The sequence below is a fragment of the Phoxinus phoxinus genome (assembly GCF_949152265.1).
Source record: "Phoxinus phoxinus genome assembly, chromosome: 13".
NCBI classification, from domain to species: domain Eukaryota; kingdom Metazoa; phylum Chordata; class Actinopteri; order Cypriniformes; family Leuciscidae; genus Phoxinus; species Phoxinus phoxinus.
Window position 1 is genome coordinate 17,076,537 of NC_136888.1, and position 21,729 is coordinate 17,098,265.

General features: G+C 38.0%; 1 protein-coding gene across 1 annotated transcript in view; it reads right to left on the reverse strand.

Moving 5' to 3' along the window:
• Positions 1–2,343: 2,343 nt before the first annotated feature.
• fmn2a (formin 2a) overlaps positions 2,344–21,729 on the reverse strand; it is a 34,255-nt gene continuing 14,869 nt past the window's right edge. The window contains exons 7-17 of the mRNA XM_079633219.1: positions 16,595–16,656; positions 14,536–14,627; positions 14,285–14,414; positions 14,015–14,161; positions 11,791–11,850; positions 11,101–11,221; positions 8,252–8,344; positions 4,270–4,321; positions 3,576–3,725; positions 3,408–3,489; positions 2,344–3,300 (exon numbers count right to left, since the gene is read on the reverse strand). Coding sequence (XP_079489345.1) covers positions 3,274–3,300; positions 3,408–3,489; positions 3,576–3,725; positions 4,270–4,321; positions 8,252–8,344; positions 11,101–11,221; positions 11,791–11,850; positions 14,015–14,161; positions 14,285–14,414; positions 14,536–14,627; positions 16,595–16,656 — 1,016 coding nt within the window. The 3' untranslated portion in view covers positions 2,344–3,273. The remainder of the gene's footprint in view (positions 3,301–3,407; positions 3,490–3,575; positions 3,726–4,269; positions 4,322–8,251; positions 8,345–11,100; positions 11,222–11,790; positions 11,851–14,014; positions 14,162–14,284; positions 14,415–14,535; positions 14,628–16,594; positions 16,657–21,729) is intronic.

Here is a 21,729-nt window from a genome sequence, read left to right on the forward strand (position 1 = left end):
CGAGGTTGTTAATTGATGGTTAATGCTTCTGTTGAAGCCATCAGTCTATATTATTTCAACTTATTTTTTAAATAATCATGTTTAACTGCGGAATTCCTGAAGAGAAACTACATTACCCATGATTCTGCAAAAACATTCCACCAATGTGATTCCACCAATGTGATTCACCTCATTCCTGGGTGGTTTAATTTATGGCTTACAACTCTTTAACACAGAGTATTTTAAAATACTTCTGGAACCAAGTATATAGATTCATAACACTGGTACCAAGTATACCAAGATTTATAAATATATATTTTTTAGAAAAACGATCTTTGACGTGGAAAAGTGCTTAGCGCCACGTCAGGGTCTAAAGCCCAATTTATACTTCTGCGTCGAACTCGCGCCGTAGCTACATTGTAGGCTGTGTGTAGCATGGGTAGCCTATGGCGTACCATGATGTGCACCTCTCCAAAAATTTTACAATGCGGCAATTCTACGCGGACTGCAAGCGCTGTGGTTGGTCTGCTAGAACCCCTCCCTCAGGTTTCGCATGCTCCCTCTGCATGTGTAATCGCACGTCAACACGGACAACGATGCAGAGGTGTAAATGAAAACCGACATGTAACCTACAGTGTAGAGGTACCGTACTTATACTTTTGCGTAAGACCTACGCCGTTACGCTGTATGCTACGCGTCAGTTTTTATTTATACTTCTGCGTCGTTGTCCGCGTCGCCGGCGTGCAGTTACACATGCAGACTGCTAGTAGGCAGTGTCCACTGGCATGTTGATGGTGTAACCCACAGTATCAAGGCAAAAGCCGAAGAAGCAGCAGCTTGTCGGAGAAGCAGCAGCAGTGATGGCGGCAAATAGACAGCGACTTTTGTTGCAGCTTGAGTTGTTAAATATCAAAAAACAGATCATTTATAATCCGCAAGCGGAAATGTATACGAGGGAATGCGACGCTATCATATTTTTTTGGACCTGAGGAAGACCAGCAGACCAATCACAGTGCTTGCGGTCCGCATATAATTGACGCGTTGTTACATTTTTGGAGAGGTGCACGTCAGCCTACGACGTAGCTACGGCGTTTGGCGCAAAAGTATAAATCACTTCTTGTCGCTCGCCAATCTCAAGTAAAGGATTTGGACGTTGACTGGTACTCTTTTATACGTTAATAACATTATTTGGTGGCGTTAAGGTAGATATTTGAAACCATCTGTCATTTGCGATTTCAAAATTTATTTAACATCTAAAAGGGTGGCTGGCGTACGTTCATTTTGTTCTCTGAATCACACGTAGACACATTTGGTTTTTATTTTATAAATGAGGCCGAAAAAATGGGTGGGCACTGTTGCACTCTATTAAGCTGCGTCCAAAATAGCGTACTCTCGAGTAGGTATTATTTTGAATAAGCCATTAGCTAATTCACGGCCACTTAAAAGTATGTTCTATATGTTATGTGTGGAGTATGAATATAATTTGCACGGACTACATTTGCCATGCTGTCATTGTCATGTAACCTACCAGCATCAGTTGCGTTGCTTCACTGTCATTCCCAAATCCATCGTATACACACTTTTCAGAATCTCGCCAGAGGTAGTAGGTCATCCAGGTCATTTTTGCCTACTCATTTTTGAGTACTGTGAATTCGGACATACTTCTATTGTCTCATACTGTTTTTCGTCTACTATATAATAGGGAAGTATATGATTTGGGATGCAACATTGCTTGATACTTGAGAACTTGGAAACTGTTTGACCAGCATCTTCACCATCTTGTTTTACCTACAGTACCCAGCTGTTGTATGTGTCAGCAATAATGAAGGACAGTTGAAGACATGCAAGAATGCTGGGTGACTGTGGACCTTATCGACGGGAAATTAGAGGGGGTTCACTATATTTTGACTAAGCAGGAAATGAGTGGTGGAAAAACTATATTTTGACTCGGTGCTGCCATTGGCTTTGCTGCTTCCAATGGAATGATGCCGTTGGTTTCAGTTCATCCAATATGGGCTGAGTTTGATCAAGCCTGTAAAGAGTTTGAGCCTTGCCATTGTTATGCTAATTCACAAAGTGCACAACATAAACTGAGATACCTTAAAGTCTAACAGACACACTCATTAATGACAATATTTAACAAAATAGCAAAGATGTGTAGATAAAGGAATTTATGACAAATCAACCATAGAAAATCTATGAATATATATATATATGTAAAATATATAATGAACATCTTCTAAAAAATAAATCTATTATTTCACATTACAATACGACTTTTGCCTTTCAGTATTTTTATGCGTCTCTGTGTTGTTTGTAATTATCTTCTACAAGTTACTCCATAAGGAAATGACATAACATAATTCATATGCAGCTGCTCCATTTCATTTCTTAACCATGTAGCACATACATAAATAACAAAGAAGTGATCACAAATGAAATACAAAGCTGTCAGCTTTAATTGAAAATACATTTTGGTAAATCTGAAAGGTTATTGCACAAAGTGAACTACTGATAACAGCTGTACACACACAATAAAGAATGGCTTTGCATATGTTTTCAACAACTGTTCATTAAACACCTCACAGTTCAGTCGTAACAGAGAGATTGACTACAAGTCATTCAACGCTGTGTAAATTTCATAGGTTGAAGTAGGTAAACGCATGTAGAGGAAAATATGGACGCAGAATATTATCCAGTATCCAGTTAAAGAATAGGTTGGTTTCTTCTGATGGCTCGTTCTCCTCCTATATGAACCAATACACACTGTTTAAGACTTTACACAGGTCAAAGTCGAACATTATATTTGGGGATTGCCATTTATTTTTGTATTCAGTTATTCAATTTTCTTAAATGTCAGTAACAAGGTCAGCATTTCTTCATTGGTCGACCTGCATGAAATCTGCTATTTATCTGCTCTAGTTTATTAAATATTGTGGCTTTCTCCTACAAATATGAGTGAAGAGCATATTTTACGATATGTAAAGACATATAGGGTATCTTTCAGCACTATCATGGCATAAAATATGGAAATAAATGTGCAGATTCTGTGTGGGCTTCATTGTTGATTCTACAAAACTGCTTTTGTAAGCATTTGTTTCATTTTATAGCTTACGTTTATAAATAAATAGATACAATTCTGATCATGTCCATGTACTAAAATAATGCAAAGCCTTTAAATTGTCTCATGGCTATTATGTTTATGCGGAAGTAACTGTAAAGTAAAAAAAGAAGAAGGAGGGATTAAATAACAGGAGAATCAATGAGTTTTGTTGGATTCGGCACAGCAGAAATTCACATCTTCTGTCCCAGCTTGGCTTTCTGAGTGAAAAAAGAAACAGAGTAAGATCCTGGTTTACAGATTACACTGTTGGTGTGTGTGTTATTCATTGTTTGTAATGTGAGTTGATGGATTTTGAAAGACTTACTATTCCTGATGAATGTTTAGGTTTTACGTTGTAGTTAGCCTTCTCTCGGGCTTGTTTGAAGGTCTCTTCTGCAGCTTTCAACCTAAAATAATATACCAAAGAAATTCAATATATTACAGTGAAGCAATTAAGCAAACACAACGACAAAAGAGTCATAATATTCCTCACCGCTCCTGCAGTAAATATTTGTTCTCTCTCTTCCACAGCTCCTTAAAATCTGACGAAAACTCGTGCCACGCTGTGAAGAATGTGCTCGGTGAAACCTCTTTCTCTCCCCCCTTAGGCTTGACCGAGAAAAACACGCTCAGCTCCACAAAACTGGAAAGCATACAAAGAAAAGCATGACACTATGAACAAAATATTACAAAATAAGATTAGAAAGTTTACACTGAGGAATTGTGAAATTGATCGGCTTACTTCAAGCATGTGAAATGTGAAATTTTAGCTTATAAAAATAATGCTCTTACATAAAGAATGACAAGTGTAATTTTTTTTCGCCCACAGCAATCTTTTGGTATGCATAAGTCTAGTACTTGGAAGAAACTGCAATATTCAGACAATGAACACAACGTCCTTTAAAATTAATTGACGTGTCAAATTTGCTTCTTTTTTTTATCACTCCAAGATCCAAGGTTTTAAAACTGGAACTTTATAAAGGAGACAATCTACTAACTGTCAATCAATCTCAGTGGCTTGCACTATTAGTACGAGGAGTACGGGAAAAACAGAGCTTGAAAAAAGAGAGCGACAGAGAGGTGGATGTTAATACATAAACACACACACACACTCAGAGGAGACAACCAATATGACAGTAATAAGTGAACAAGACACTTGGCATGATAAACTGAGTATGATAACTTACATCCTCTGTGTGTCAGCGAGCTGTTTTTCCTGGAGCTCCAGCTCTGCTTTGGCTATGGGAATAAAAATTGGACATAGACATTGTTAATACTACTTGTCACTGAATGACACAGGTTATCATAAGGTTATCAGAGATTTGTTCCAGTTTTAAACAAACCGACTCCCACATTATTTTATTTCAGTCAAAGTGAGAGCTGATGTACATGAGATTGTTCACATACATGTATGTATAGGTCCTTGCAGGTTATGATCTTTTTGACAAACATAAACCCTGCAGAATCTGATTACACATAAGCCAGTTGTAATCCCCTGACATCAAATTTCAAGGAGCAAATCGATGTAATATCAGATTTGCAAATATTCTCAGCATTTCATGAGGTATAGTTTGACTGCAGATGGAGAAGCTGGTCTCTGAAGGCATGACCGCTGTAATGCCAATGACACTTTATTTACTTCTGCTTCTCCAGGGATCCACTAATAAATTGAATGACGAGCCCAGTGTTCTTACACATTTTCATACCACTCACCACTACAATTCTGTGGAACCAGAGAATCCCCAAAACACAGATCACTTCAGTTCCCACCTCTTCTGGCCCCAACATGAGATCTACAATTCATTAAACTGACTTAAAATAATGCATTTGTGCTTCAAATAACGTCTTCTTTTTTTTATTTTTTATTGGTAGTGGTGATCGTTAAGGCAATTATAACTATTACTACTGATTGGTTGGAGATACTGAATGATCAGACACATTCAAAGTGTTACATTTTGGTGTGTAACTCGTCTCTTCCAACAGCGTTTGTGCTATGGACATCAGACAAAAAAGATACCTGAAATTGACTTGTTGAGAAAAGAACAAAATTACTTTTTCTAAGTGATTTATTGCCTGGTAGAAAATTAAACAAGTAAACAATTTATTAGAACTACGTGTACATTGAAGAAGGGACTCGAGACATATCTGGGTACCAGAATATTATACAGACTTGGGCCATAAGCAATTATTCAGAATATAATAGCAAACACCTAAAAGTACCCTAGCGAATGAGAATACCCTAGAAACCACATTGCAACACCCTGGCAACTACCCAGACCATCTAGATTAACCACATAGCAAACCCCTAATAGCCACCCCAGAAGCATCTAACAACCACATAACAACATCCTGCAACTTTGTAGAAATCCCTATCATATCAACCACTTGGTAACCCCTTAGAAACCATATAGCAACACCCTGGCAACTAGCCAGATCAAGAAAGCCCTAACAACCCCCTATAGCATCTAACAACCACATAACAACATCCTGCAACTATGTAGAATCCATATCATGACAACCAATTGGTAACCCCTTAGAAACCACATAGCAACACCCTGGCAACCCTCCACACCACCTTTTCATTGCGAGTTTTGCATGGACCACATTAGCATGGATCCCTTTTTCTTACAAAAAGAAAGCACAAGGAACCATCAAATAACTTGCCATCTCACACCATAACTGTACCATGCAACTCCCAGTACTTCTTTTGTAAGGAAGCATGGTCTAATTGTACTAAAATGGCTCATCTGGTAGCTATTGTATAATTGTGCTGTGCAAATCTGCTGTACCTGCTGTACCTTTAAATGCATTATCACATTGCTTCTCAGTGCCCAGGGCAGCGGAAATGGTACAGAATTAAACATGGTATCAGTAGAACGAGCGTAGACCAAACAGCACAGAGACAGTCTCTATCGCTCATACACATATACGCACGCCTGTCTCACTCAGTTTTTTCTTCCTCTCCTCCTTTCTGTAGTTAATTTCATGCTCTGAAAAATAAACAGTAGTGGTTGAAGCGCTGGAGCCAGAGACTGTTACTCTCCTGGAGTTTCAAAATCATACAAATAACAAAAAATAAGACCAGGTCTTTTTTCCCCCCCCCGATCCCCGTTCTGTCTGTTTCTCTAACTGGAGGCAGTATGGAGGGTTGAAGGGGGTCTTTCCGTGGTCATGTCACCCATCTCAGAGCTCAGCGAAGGAGACCCGAGTCTCCAGATCAAAGGGGTAGAGATGAGAAGGGGGACGTTCAGCGAGGACCCCACCCTGCTACCCCTGCCGCCAGAGCACATGTGGGTTCTGTTACGACGACCAATTTGAATACAAAGAAAGAGAGACAGCAACATATTTAGCATTTGCTAAAGCCTGTATTAAAGCAGAGAATAAAAAATAGCAAGACAGTTATGGAGAGACGTTCCAGCTAACTCCAAGTTGAGCGATGGAAAAAGGAGGTTACGCCATGGCAATTGAAATGATTGGATTGTGAAAGACGAAAAGAGGCCAGTGAAACGTTGACGAGAATAAAGTGCCGACAGAAACGGTCTTCAGTGCTACGGACAGATCAGGCAGGTTGACTCAGACACGCTTAGAGGAAATAAACAAGAGAACAGAAACCATATCAAATAAGAGGCCGGGATGGAGAATAGAGAAGGCAAATAAACAAGATGGAGAGAAACCATAATAAAACACAATCACCAGATCGTTCAGCTCTTCTTCATGAGAGAAACACAATACTGAAAGGGTTGAATCCGAGATTAACACGTCGGGGCAGAACGTGGATGAAATTAGTGAAAATAATTCAATAAAGGACTCTCGCTTTTCTTGTCACTAGTTTTACACAAATAATGCTGGAGTGATCGGGTCTAGGTTAGGTCAGATGTATTTCCCAGAATCCTTGTTGGCTCCCAGAGGCCGTCACAGAGCCTCAGTCACATTTATTTCTCAGCACCTCATTTGTCCTTTCACACAGTGTCACTGTACATCCATCCCAGCATTATTCACAAAACACTTTCATTGTTTCCCAGGGGATGTCTGTAAAAGAACATTTGCATGGCTCCTCTGTAATAAAACTGACGTATTCTGACGAGGGAGTCATCTCACTTTATTTATACATGCAATGAAAAACAAAATATTGCAATGTCAGTATGACCTACTAGGGCATGCTGACATTGCAATATTTTGTTTTTCAATATATGTTGCGATATTATAAAATACAGGCATTTTCACCAGAGGACTTGAATTGCTATTAAAGAATTAATCATTTTAGAATGATTGACATGAATTTGTTGAGAAGTGCATTTTCATAGAAAATAAAAATCATTTTAAAAAGCTAAAAAATTACTTTTGGTAACACTTTAGTTTAGGGTACAAATCTCACTATTAACTCGTTGCTTAGCAAGCATATTACCGTACTAGGGTATTGGCTGTTTATTAGTACTTATAAAGCACATTTTAATGCCTTATTGCCTGTATGACCATATTCTACATCCCTTAATCCTACCCAAAACCCAAACTTAACTACTTTACTAACTATTAATTAGCAGTAATTAGGAGTTTACTGAGGCAAAAGTCATAGTTAATAGTGAAAATGGGACCCTAAACTAAAGTGTGACCTTACCTGTTACTCTGAAGACTTTTGAGTGTTATCCCTTTAGAGATGAAATATTTTTCCACTTGAGTTTTCATATGCCACATTCTCAATGTTTTTGACCCATTCAATATTGACTATAAATATTATTAATAATATGATTTTTATTCAATAAAAAAATATAAACAAATGAAGAAATATATTGCTACTATTGTACAGTAAATAAAAAAATGAGTATTTAATAAAATATTATAGTTACAACTGGTAAATTACAATACAAATATATGCATCCTAATATATACAGTAGCAAGCCAATTCACAGTAAATGAACCAAACTGCTTTGAGACACTGAACACCGTATCATGAACTGCCTTTAGAATGCACTCCCTGGAAATGAGGACTGTTTTTCAAAATAAATCTAGTCTCTGGAATCACTGCAGGAATTCACTCCAATTATACATTTCTGAGTGCTAACATTACTTTAGTTTCTTGTTTTAATCCATGAGATGCTAAAAGAAAAAATCTTGACATTTCCGTAAAACGATAGCAGTCTGAATAGGGCATATTTGCTATGTATTTTTTACCTCTAGTGAGAAATTCTTCCATTTTGTCCTTAAAGGGCTGCAGGTGCTCCTCAGACGAGACATTACACACCTTTTCTGTTTCTGCTGAACAGGCTGTAAAATAAAGTAGAGCAGGAAGACAGATGTGAGAAAGAAAGAAACAAAACCAATCATGGAACTGAAGAACAGCTTATTTTAAACAGTGAAAACATCTTATGTTAGGCTACACCACTACTAGCCACTTAGATAACTCTCCCAAAACACATTTTTGGAATGCACTGATGACCCCAAGTCTTTGTATACAAACTGTAATATTACAGTAAGTCAACCTTGTTAAAAAAAAGAAGACCCCAGCTAACAAGGAACGTTCTCAGAACTTTGGCTAACGTTCTGGAAACTTTCTCTTAAAGTTATAAACACATTTTCTACCAGAAAGTTCATTCAAATTTACATGGTCTTAAATGAAGTTCTCAAAACGTTAACATAACATTATACATTGTTCATTGAATGTTTTAGTTGGACATTCGTCTAACTTTTTTTTACTGTTACTACTTGTTTCAGTAACAGTAAAAAGTCACATTCCCAAAATGTTGGCAAAATGATTAAAAGTAATGTTCCCTTAACATTTGCATAACCAAGACATTTTTTTTTAAAACATTTAAAAAACTGAATTTAGAGAACATTCAGAAATAAAGTTTTCATAGCTTATTGGGAACCTTAGTAAAACGTTCTTAGAACATATTTTTTGTTAGCAGTGATCACAGAAATAGCCTCAACATATGGCCAAAATTCTCTGGACAACTAGTCTTAACCGATTAAACTGCTAAGACCAGCAACAAACTAGCATTTGAAGCAGCTACAATTGACTTTTATTAGCAGGAAGCTAGTTACATTCCTGCTTCGTCGTCCTGCACTTCACAGATGTATCAGTATAACGAAAAATGTGCTATCTGTGACCTGTGCTAACAGATGCTAATGAACCCCATTTCATGAACCTTTCTTTCGCTTCAGTTCGCTGTACACCTAGAGTCTTACAACAGCCCGAACGACTTCACCGTGTCACACTCCATCACTACATTCGGTGATGGATCACAGCCTTGCATGCCAATCAGCGCAATGCAAACACACACATGCTAATGTCCCTGCCAGCTGGATCATGGGCTTTGTGAAAGCGAAGACCTGCCGGGCCGCCTGCATAACTCTGTGCCCCTTCCAGCTGTCAGTGTCATACATCTGCTGTAGCGCTTAGCATAGCTTGCTAATGTAGTGATGATCCATTTATTGTATGAACCTGGCGTAAGAGAGAAGCCATGCTTATTGGGCCGCGGGGAGATTTCAGGGACGTGAACTGTTAAGGATTCAGAGAAGCACAGAACATTGCCAGAGGAGGAATAGTTGCCTGCGTTAAACAAATGTAGGCTTGATCTGTTCAGCAGGTGTACGCCAAAACCATTTAGCTAAGCATACAAGCTCTGGAAAAGTACATTTACAATTTATCAACCACATGTATAGCGGGCCTAACTAATAAGCTTTTGAAAGATTAACAATGCAAATCGCTGACTAGGGATTCGAGCTAAGGCACGCAAAAATATGGCTAACAGCAGGGGCGAAGTTAATAGGATGTATTGCAATGCATCAAAGCGACCATCCTTCAATCGAAATTTCCATGAGCCAAATGCAAATCCATCTGATATGTTTGACTGGCTCAAGTGCAACTCAAAATGCTCGGACGTTATTATTTGTGTGTGGTAGACAATCTCACTCCGGATTAATGATTGATTGTAAATGTGTTTTTGATGTAGGGCAGTGTTTTATTTTTGACCACATCAACATCCACCAGTGTTTTTTCAAGCCAACAAGCCAAACATGCCAACAGTGGAATGTGAGTATTTCCACATCTGTGTGTGTGTGTGTGTGTGTGCGTGTGCGTGTGCGTGTATGTGTATGTGTGTGTGTGTGTGTGTGTGTGTGTGTGTGTGTGTGTGTGTGTGTGTGTGTGTGTGTGTGTGTGTGTGTGTGTGTGTGTGTGTGTGTGTGTTTTTGGGTTGGCAATGAAAATGTTTGCAGGGATTTAAACTCAGCTTTGAGCATGTAATCGGATTCTTACACCTCATTCACACTCCGTCGTGCACTTAAGCTGGGTCGTACAACCTTTGACTTGCGGCGCAAAGCTGAACCAATCTCACTAACCTCCTGAAGACCCTGGTAAATTGCTTTACTGGTCAGGGAGCAAAGCAGACAGTTCTTAAGAGGCAGTTTAAGCCCTCGACCTGCCCCCTAGTTTCTTTTCAAAAGCACCAGAAATGGCATATATGCGTTTATTTATTTATTTGTTTATTTAAACTATCTTGATCAAAATCTTGAGCTGATTAATATTGTAATCACTAACTTTTCATTTCTGTTACCAGAATGTCTAAATGTTATATAAAACTCAAACTATCAAACACATTTATTAACTGTAGTGTATACATATAGGGCCAGTTAACCTGCAGAAACCTGGAGTTAAGTGCTTAAGGCCTGTCAGAACAGGCAAGACCCCTAGGAAAAGTGCTGAAAATGACCCCTCTCTCATTTATTTACTTTAACAAACCACATTTGCAGTATTGATCATTGTGGCAGCCAGCTGGGGGCTCCATAAAAACAGCCATTTGTAAATCAATGAGCCTTCTAAAGGAGAACACGGGTCACTGGTGCTGGTGTATACAAACTAAACATGTCTGTGTGTTTTTTTTGTATATGCACACTTGTATGTGAGTTCTTGTTTGTCTGTATGTACATGTGTTTGCACGTGTGTGATCGCATGTATATGCATGGAAGTGTGTGTAAAAGCATGCGTGTATTCATTTATTTACTTTGTGCGTGTATCTCACCATTCAGATCTTTCCGTAGCTTACGGAGGTCACGTTGAAAATCCTCAAACTTCATCTGCGACGCCTGAAACAGATCCTGAGGCTCTGGAAGCGGGTACACGCATGTTTCTTTACCTGCATCCTGACACACAAACAATGGAAAAAAGCCCGATCATACAGATGTGGTGTTTATTAGGTCATATCTGGACCGTTGGTTGATTTGAAAAATAATTGAATGTGAATTCTGTTCAAATAGTTTGGTGTGTAAAGATCATTTTGATTCCAAAAACAATGAAAACATCAAACACAACAAATCAATCTCAATAGCGCGCCGTCTGTCAGAGATCATAGACATGCACACATATGCGTTCTCCTTGTTATTTGCCTGAGCGCTAGAAGCACTTCAACAACCTGTGGATCATATTTTGTCAATTTGGACATGGCCTTGTAATCACAACATCTGGACTGACTGCTGACGGTATTTACAATACAGCCCTTTTAATCTGCGTCCAAAAAGGGCATCAAGCAATCAAAGGGCTCTGCTCGTTCAGAGCAGCCGTTTGTCTACATGGTGAAGGGAAAGAAAGGCAAATCAAAGTGATGAAACCAAAAACAAAGCCACATTTTTGTCTAACATGAAGGGTGATTCTAAGGGACCTGGGGGTCTGTTAGTTAGTCGAGCCAATGAAATAAACAGCTGGCCAAACCTACCTCATCAAAATGTCGCAGATAGTAAGCAACTATGTAGGACAGGAGGCTCTGAGAATTATCCTGATGGAGCGAGAGAGGAGACGAGAGATGGAAATAAACACAGGAGAATAATCATTTTTCATGTTTTGGGATTGTATACACTCGTATAGCTCAAAGTGGTTGTGAATAAGAGGCCAGACCTGGTGGCCTGTAAAGGCGCTCGCTCACGTGCACGTGTGTGAAGACACACAGAACGCATGCGATGTGGATATAGGCTACTGCAGTACTTGACACTACTGCTAGACTGCTCATTCATTGGGAGTGATATTGCCAAAAAGGTCTGTTTATGACCTAGTCAGTGGGGTCAGGAGACCACCAAACTACACTATGGGAATTTCCATGCATGTTCATACTAGGGTTTATGCTGGTTCTGTGCTGGTCTAGCTGGTGGATCTGCACACAATGTTGACCAGCAAAATTGTAATTTAAAGGGATAGTTCACCTAAGATTAAAATTCCTTCATCATTGACTCATCCTCATTTCCTTGAAACCTGTATGACTGACTTACTTTTACTGTATATATAGTGGTGGCCAAAATGATTAGAACACCTGACAGATCAGAAAATATTGACCTTTCTTTGCCTCCAAAACATGATTTCATTTCATCATGTTCATGAAACATGAAAATGGTTGCTCTGAGCACAACAAATATAAGATGAAGTGAGCCGTACTGTTTGTATCAACTTTTAACTTTAATATTTGGTATGTCCACCTTTTGCAGCAATTACAGCAGCACAACTCTCTTGCATAGTGTCAATATATTTCCTGAGAACTTCAACACTAATGTTATCCCATGCCTTCTGCAACTGAAGCCGAAGGCCATCCTTTGAATGTACGATAGATCTGTCCAGTTTATTTTCCAACTCGCCCCCAAATTTGCTCGATGGGGTTGAGGTCCGGACTTTGACAGGGCCAGTCCATCATTATTAATGTTCCAGCAGAGTCCTTCTGTCGCAGGTAGTGTAGTTCCAGCAATAGTTAGAAGAATGTTTAGGGTCATTGTCTTCATGGAAAATAACAACTGAAACCTCTTAAATATGCCAAGTGTTCTAATAATTTTGGCCACCGCTGTATAAATATATATATATATATATATATATATATATATATATATATATATATATATATATATATATATATATATATATATCTTTTCCCATACAATGAAAGTCAATGGGATCCAATGTTAAAGGGGGGGTACAATGGTGTTTCATGTATTCAGAGTTGTTTACAGTGTTAAAGAGATGGATTCTCATGCTAATAATGGCCAAAGTTTGAAAAGTTATTTTGAACGAATAACAGAGAATTTCTGTGCTGAAAATCATACTTCCGGGTTGCAACACGTTTCGGCTGGTTTTTTTCTATCGTAGATCTAATGACGTAGACCAGAGTGGAACTCCTTATATGAGCATTGCTCTCGGAAAAGCACGTTCACGCACACGTCGACCAGAGGAGAGAAAGACCGCGCTCATCGACGCGCTACTACCGGAAATCATCATCATCAGCGCTAAATAGGAATGGTTGATGTCAAGAATGTCTCTAAAAAAGTGTGTTTTGGGATGTGAGGGAAAGTTTACCTTGTTCAGCTTCCCAACGAACCCAGTGTTACTGGAACAGTGGATGCAGTTTGTATTTCCGGGACAGCAAAGGAGTTCGGCAAGTGCGGTTTTGTGTTCTGGTCATTTCAGTGACGAATGTTTTATTAACAAGGCCCAGGCCGTCGCTGGATTTGCAAACCGGTTGCAATTAAAACCTGGCGCGGTCCCAGTGATAAAACACCCCATTCATGTAAGTACAACGGTATCACGCGCTCCCGCTTGACTCTATAGCTCCGCCCACGGCCAGAATCAAGGACCTCAGCTTTTTCCGGATAGAATCGGAAAGCTGTATTTTTATTTTATAAATATGATGAAACTAAAGACTTTTTGGAGATATGAAGGACACACTATTACTCTATAGGTACTTAAGATTAACATGAGATTGACTGAAACTAAGTATTTTACCCCCCCTTTAAGACTTTATTGATTTTCATTGTATGGGCAAAAACAGACAGAAACATTCTTCTTTTGTGTACCATAGAAGCAAGTAGTCATACACATGTTTGGAATGACATCAGGGTGAGTAAGTGATGACAGTATTTTGGGGTGACCTGTCTATTTAAACTGGTGATCTCATATTTACTCACACTGCTCTTGACATCTTTTAACTTGGGCAGGATGTCAAGGGTAAATCCGTCTGCCTGTCCTCTGCTTCGGTTGCCCCCGTTCATAATGTTCCCGAATGCTAGAACCAAACCTAGAACTTGCAGGACGGCTTGACCTGACTGTAGAGCCTGTAAACAGAGAAGAGGAAGATGATGAAGCACAGGTGTTTCCTTCACTGCTTTCCATCTGACCTTTCAACTTGAAATATATGGAAGTGCAATCTGACTCGTGTGCTTCACGTTCTCTCTCACCGTACAGACTCTTAGCAGTGTTTCTAGTTTACGCTGAACTGATGTAACACACTCCGTGAAGCTGGACTGGAAGAGGATACAGAAAACCCTCTCTGAGAACTGAGGAACCTCTGACAACTGCAGAAGAAACCTGACAGAGACAGACAAACACAAAGAGACAGGGAGGCAAATTAATGATATAAGGAGAATACGTGGGTGGATGGATGGATGGATGGATGGATGGATGGATGGATGGATGGATGGATACATACTGTTCAGGCTTGTCTAGTGGTTTTGCATTTTCTTTGTTTGTTGAAGACTTGATATGTTTCTCAATCTGATCCATCTCTTCTTTTTGTGCTCTCTGTGAGGTTGACAAAATAATAGAATGAAAGTACACTGAGAGTGTGATTTCAAAATGAGAAAATACATTGATATACTTCACACATGTATGTGTTGCTTTGTGACTTTTAAGAACTCAACATAAAGAGTGATCCACACTTTAGACTGTGCTTGAGTCAGACAGGGAAAAAGAGAATAGAGAGAAAAAGCAGGAGAGAGGAAAGTGGGGATATACTGTGTGTGTGTGTGTGTTCTGTGGTTTTGGTTGAAGGAGTCAGAGACAGCGTGGAGTCTCGCACACTAAAGAGAAACAACCTCAACATTTAAACTCAACAACACTGCCTCAAGCTACAGCGGGAACGGGTGGGTGGGTTGGTTGGAAAAACAGAGGGATGGAGGGAAAGATAGTTTTCAGCAGAAAGTTACTACACAAACACATAACTTCATTATTATTTGTTAATGCTACACTATGAGAGTTTTGGCCCTCTAGCGGTTAAAAATAAAAGTGCATACGTCTTGTGGAAGAACATTGTTTTGGTCGTGCTTCGGCTCTGCGTGGATGCACGTGTTAGTGCCACTGGTGTACACATGAATACAGGACATCATATCAGAGCAGATGGACAAAAAAATGCTTTTTTGTTCATTTTTACAACCAGTGATTTTTAGCTTCACATTATACACAGCCGGAACTACTTTACGCCCTGTACGGATGTTACGTGACACACACAGGTAAATGCAGTGATGTGCAACTTCCCACAAAATCCGTCGTAACATTATTATAGGTTTATCAAAGTGTATTTGGGTAAAATAAATACATGGTTTGGAAGATTCTTCTTTTTTTATTTTTATAAAGATATTATTAGATATTTATAAAATAAGATTTGTTTTAATCAAATAAAGTTACATAGTATTTCCTACTTACAACTAACTTTTTAAAGAGAGTGTAATTAGTACAGTAACCTAATTAGACTCTTGACGTTTTAATTAGTAGTAATTAATACAATATTTAACGTAACTTACCCAACACTGCAAACTAATCTGCGAATCACATGTGTGTGCCGAAATATTACGTATGATGCAATGACATATGAATGAAAGCCATATTCCCAAAATGATACCCAGAGCAAAACAGCAAGAATAGTGCCAAGATATCATCAGACTTGTGTGAGAAATGTTATGGTGTCATGATGTGTGGCTACGACTCCCGTCGCCCATTCTTTATCTCTTCATAATGAAGTGCAGCTCACACTCACACACACACACACTCACACACAGAAAACATGTAAATGACCTCTTGTGTTTACAGCGGGATTTATAACTGTTGCTGCAATGCACATGGCGAATCATGGTGTGCAAACTCATCAGCGCCCACACACACTTAAAGAATTAAAGAAAATCAGTATTTGGTAGCAGCCAATCATCTAAGAGCGATTCACGGATCTTCCAAGAAAGAGGTTTGATTTATGCCGCCATGTCAAACTGACATAATTGCAACTGCCAACAAGTTACACAAGCTGCAATTCTTTTGCTCAATCTTTTTTTCCTAAATTTTTTGAACTGTCCTTTTTTTTATTCTTTGAGAGGGAAAACCTCATCCTCTCCATTTGTCTTCCTGTCTGTTGTCAGTTCCATGTCTGCATGTCTGTCTTTAAACAGTCGTCTTGTTTCCTCTCTCTCTCTCTCTCTCTCTTTCCCTCAGACAGTGACACGCACACTGGCTCCATGGTAAACCTTACTCATTCCAGCGGTGTTTGTGGCCAGCATGTTTGTTTTGGTATTTAACACACATTTCCGCAGCTATCTTTTGGAGTGGGCCGCGTCAAGGCAGAGCTCCAAGATCTCAGGGTATATCCTGTCCAGTTCTGAGAGGTTTAAGAGTTTAATGATATGATAAATGATCACTTATGGAATTCATACTTCATAAGGATCGCCAGGATTCATCACATCTGCTTATCTGGACTGTCACGTCCTGTCATGTTGTGGGCTTACGTTTTCATACAGCGCCTGGAGCGTCTCCAGATCGACCACTGTGCAGTCCATGTTCAAGATGGCTGTCAGAGAGAGAAAGAGAGATGGAAAATGAGAGAATCCATCACTGACTGACCAATTAAGAATACAGATCTACAGGAACACTATGAGAATAATTAAAAATAATTTATTTTCCAAAGAACTAAAATATAATTTTTTCCCAATAATACCAAAATAAAAGTAATTCATACTTTCAAAAATCCATAACCATAACATGTCTATAAATCAAAACAATGAGTTCCACAATTTATAAACAATACATTTTATATATAAACACAATTGATTAATTTACTTACTAATTTACTATAATTATTTTCAATGTCTTTATTTGAAATTAATTCATTTTCTTGAAAGAAATCAATACTTTTATTTAGCAAGGCTGGATTAAATTGATGAAAAGAGACAGTGAAGACATTTTTAATTTTACAAAAGATTTCCCCATTTCAAATAAATGCTGTTCTTTCGGCCTTTCTATTTATAAAAGAATCACAATCTCTATAAAAATATTAAGCAGCACAACAGTTTTCAACGTTGATAATAATAAATGCTTATTGAGCACAAAATCAGTATATTAGAATGATTTCTGAAGGATCATGTGACACTGAAGACTGGAGGAATGATGCTGAGAATTCAGCTTTGCCAACACAGGAATAAATTATAGTGTAATAAATAACAGCTATTTTAAATTGTAATAATATTTCACTATTGCTGTATTGTGTTTTTACTGTATATTTGATTAAATAAATGCAGCCTTAGTAAGCATAAGAGACTTCTTTCGTTAGCATTAAAACATCTTACCAGCCCCAAATGTAGGTAGTGTATAATATATATATATTATATATGTATATATATATATATATATATACTATATATTTATATACACACATACAGTATATGGTATGGTCGATTATATGATTTAACAATCAAAATGTGTTTACTCAGCAAACCTTTATTTTCCAGTTCTTTTAACATTATAAAAGCATTTGAATATCTAGCAGGGCTGTTATTGAGCTGGCTTGACTGAACACTTTTTGTCTGTGCTAAATAGAGCTATTATTGGCTAACTTTTTATGTGTTCAGTCATTTGGGGAATTGAGAAATTGATCATTGGCGCGTTCCAGAAACCACACAAGAAAAAATAACAGAAACATCCATATCTGGCCAATGCTCAGATGTATAAAATGGAGACAGGCAGCAAAGCATTCCTCCTGTTATGGGAGAAAGATATCAAAGAGAACAACTGCAGCCTTAGAAGAGATGGGAAGAGGGAACACACGACAGAGGGAGAGAGACAAGAAAAGAGATGCTCAATCCACGACTCAGTAGTTTAACCTGTCATCAACCTGACAACACCAACTCCCAGATCTACACAACAATCACACATACACAAACAACAACAGCGTAATCCCCACACACACACAACGAAGTCTCCAAACAAAGAATTTGTCTCTTGAAGTCCAGGGATGTGGTCTGTGCTTCCCCAAAAAGACTGATGCAGAAGTTTAGTGTATTGTTCTTGATTTAAAATCTGAGGAAGAAATGGTTATGAACGCTTTATAAAGTTTATTAGCTGAAAAAAAAAAGAGATCAACACAAAGCTTTCAAACTATGGTCAGTTATCATCACTGCATTAGATATACTAAATAATTTCATATTTTAATGTGTTTATAGTTATTATTATTTTGTAATATAATAAATATATGAAATAGTGTGAGTCACTGAAGAAACAAACAAATTGCACACAGGGGGTCGGCAAGACACAAATAACAATACAAATAATACAATTATTATAACTAAAATTATTATTATTATTATAAAGCAGAGATTTGTGCTAAAGTAAGATGTGTTTAGCATGTGTTTGTCAATATTAAATAAGTCTTAATTTAAATGTTATTATTATACATAAAAAATATATGAAATATTATATGCTGCAGAACAAGTGAGTGTGAGTCACTGAAGAAAACAACAAATCGTAGGGGGTCGGCATCACACACACACAAAGGAATACAATTATTATTATTATAAAACTGTGCTGTATAAATTGTGCTAAATTAAGACGTGTTTAGCATTTGTTTGTTAATATTATACTATTATTAAATGTGATATAGTATAATAAATATATTAAATGCACTGCAGAACAAGTGAGTATGATACACAAATCGTCTGGAGGGGGTTGGCGTCACACATACTATACTATCTTGGCCCATTTAGAGGGACTTTAATTAGGATATAACCAGAAAGGCTCCGTGGAAATTGTAGGAGTATCTGTGAAACAATTCTCACATTTCTGAAACTATAAACGCAATTATACGTTTTACACCACGATGACTATAATCACCTGAAATTCGTGCACTTTTACTGTTATACAGCTCATCACTTAGCTGACGTTCTTATCCAAATAACACCAATTACATGAGGAATCCCCCTGGAGCAACCTTGGATTAAATGCCTGGTTTAAGTGAACAATGCTAGCTCAGGTTTATACCCCTAGATATGCTTCTCTGCATTTCTGTTCTTGTTACATATTTCCTAAGTCAAACATTTAAAGCAGTTTCTTAGTACTTAGCAGGTTTACAAAGTTCAGTTCGCGCCAAACTTCCATAACTATCTTCCAAACGAGCGAATGCTACCATGTTTGCAATTCTTCATCTGTACAGACACATACCACCTTCTCTCTCTAAACACCACTAACTATAAAACAGTACAATGTTTGGCTAACAAAGAGAAGAGAAGGGTTTTATATAAGGACATGATCATACACATATGTTTCCTCGTTGCTTTCTTTGTGATCGCTGCCGTGATTCAGAATGTTTCCACAAAACAATGTCCTGTGACAGCTTAGAAGACCCAAACAGACTGCACCGCAGAACAAGTGTGTGAGTCACTAAAGAAACATAACAAACAAAAGGTCCGGAGGGGGTCGGCGTCACACGTTGAGGAATCCAATCTCACACGCGCATAAACACCGAGCTGACTTGTGAAACTCTGAGACTGTTATGGGTAGAAATCAAAGGCTTGTCACCAAGTGTGTTGGTGCAAGAGCAGCCTGTGTTCTAGTCAGTCATGCAGGAGTGTTTTTCAGCTTGTGAAGGGCTCAAACATGAGATCTTATGAAAACCAGCTGAGGGAAACAAGAAAGTTGACACAAAGGGAGCGATTCAGTGGAAATCCACAGAGGAGTTGCACCAGATTAGGTTTAGGTTCCCTAACAACAAGTCGCAATCTTGAGAAGAGGTTTTTTTTTTAAATGTTGTTTGATGGATGATAATTGAATAATGAAAGAAAAGAGAGACAGACGGGTAACATTTCTACTGACTGTAAAAAAATGCCTCATAACTTTGCATGAACCTTTAAACTCTGCAATTAAACCAACTCACGGCATTCTTTCCTAGTTCCTCAAAGGGCCTGATCCAGGTCAGTGTGGTGAAGCGTGATGTTGAGGAATGTATTGATTCTGGGTAAATAGCTCTGTCAGAGAAACTGTTTGTTTCTATTTGGTGGTTTACTCTGGCCAAACATATACTGGTCTCTGCATTGGGCGGAATTGCAGCGAGACCCAATGAGACTCGACCAGTGCTGAATTGTGGGTACTGAGCTGCATAATAGATGGGGACTGTGCCCATAAATTCTCAAAGAGCCAGTAAAAATTTCTTCAAATACCGCCGGTTTAAAGGATGTGTGCATATGTGTGTGTGTGTGTGTAAAATATTAGGTATCCGTTCACATAATGTGATGTGGTTTTTAAAACTGCATCCAGCCTTGCTGATTCATTAGAACGAAGAAAGAAAAATAGAATTTAAAAAAGGGTTGTTGTTACAGTGGATTAGACTGGAGGGAAATTATGCATGGAAAAATGTTACTGAAAGAAAACAGAATTCAGCTTGTCTGCCGCCTGTTAACCAATGAATGATTTTTTTTTTTTTTTAAATCACATTGTTTTGACTATGTTGCTGAAGAATACACTATTTATCCATCCAGGACTAAAAAGTAACCACACATGGGTCCATTTTTGCACAGACTCCAAAATCAAAGCAAAATCGAGCGTTGAACAGTAAACTCCGAATGAATGGTTTGAGTAAAGAAATCATTGACTAACTCATAAAGACTAGTTTTACAGTGTGTGACCATGCTATCATATGGATGTAACCTGCACAAAGATTAACTGAAAAAATAGAACTAATATCATATATTTAATAATAATTACTGTTAACTACTGTCTTTTTGCTTTTCACAGGTAATCTTATTAAATTTAATCCAAAGAAGTAATGCACAGATCATCATCTGGATGAGAAAAGGAACAAAAGATAAGTATAGACAGTTTGAAGATATATGTGTGAAATAATTAACCTTTCTGAAACATTTTCCTACTTTTACTAATTAATTGTCTTAGTGTTTGGCCTTTTATTCCACCGTATTATATTTCAGTGACTGTCACCACAATCAAGAGTTCTGGATTGCTCTGGGCGCTGCGAGACAGGACTAACATTCCCGAACAAGTGATGAGAAGAAATTGCATTATTTCCTTTATAGCCCATTCAAGGGGATGAATGAGCAGACAGAGTGATGACAGCAATAAGAGAGATATAGAGAGACGAATTAGAGAGAAAAAGACTCCAGAGACAGATTCGGAAATATCTTAGGCAGAGAAATAGGACATTGAGGGTTTATGCAAAAACAGATTAAAACTGTAACTACAGTAAAAGAATAGAACAGAATGAGAAAGAGGATGCGACTCTAATCATCGTGTTCATTAAGATCTACAGTATCAACCTACTCTTGAACCCTGAGACGCAACCAACCCTCTCTCTCCAGCTTTCAAACACAATCAGTAACTGTATAAACAGCACCGAACAATGCGTCTTAATTGGCTGTGACATCATAATTCCCCCCTTAGAGAGGTCACATGCTGGCAGGAGGCTGAGCACAATCTCAGGAGGTTTAGCCAAAACACACACACCTAATATATATATATATATATATATATATATATATATATATATATATATATATATATATATATATATATATATATATATATATATATATATATACATATATATATATATATATATATATATATATACCGGTAACTGCTT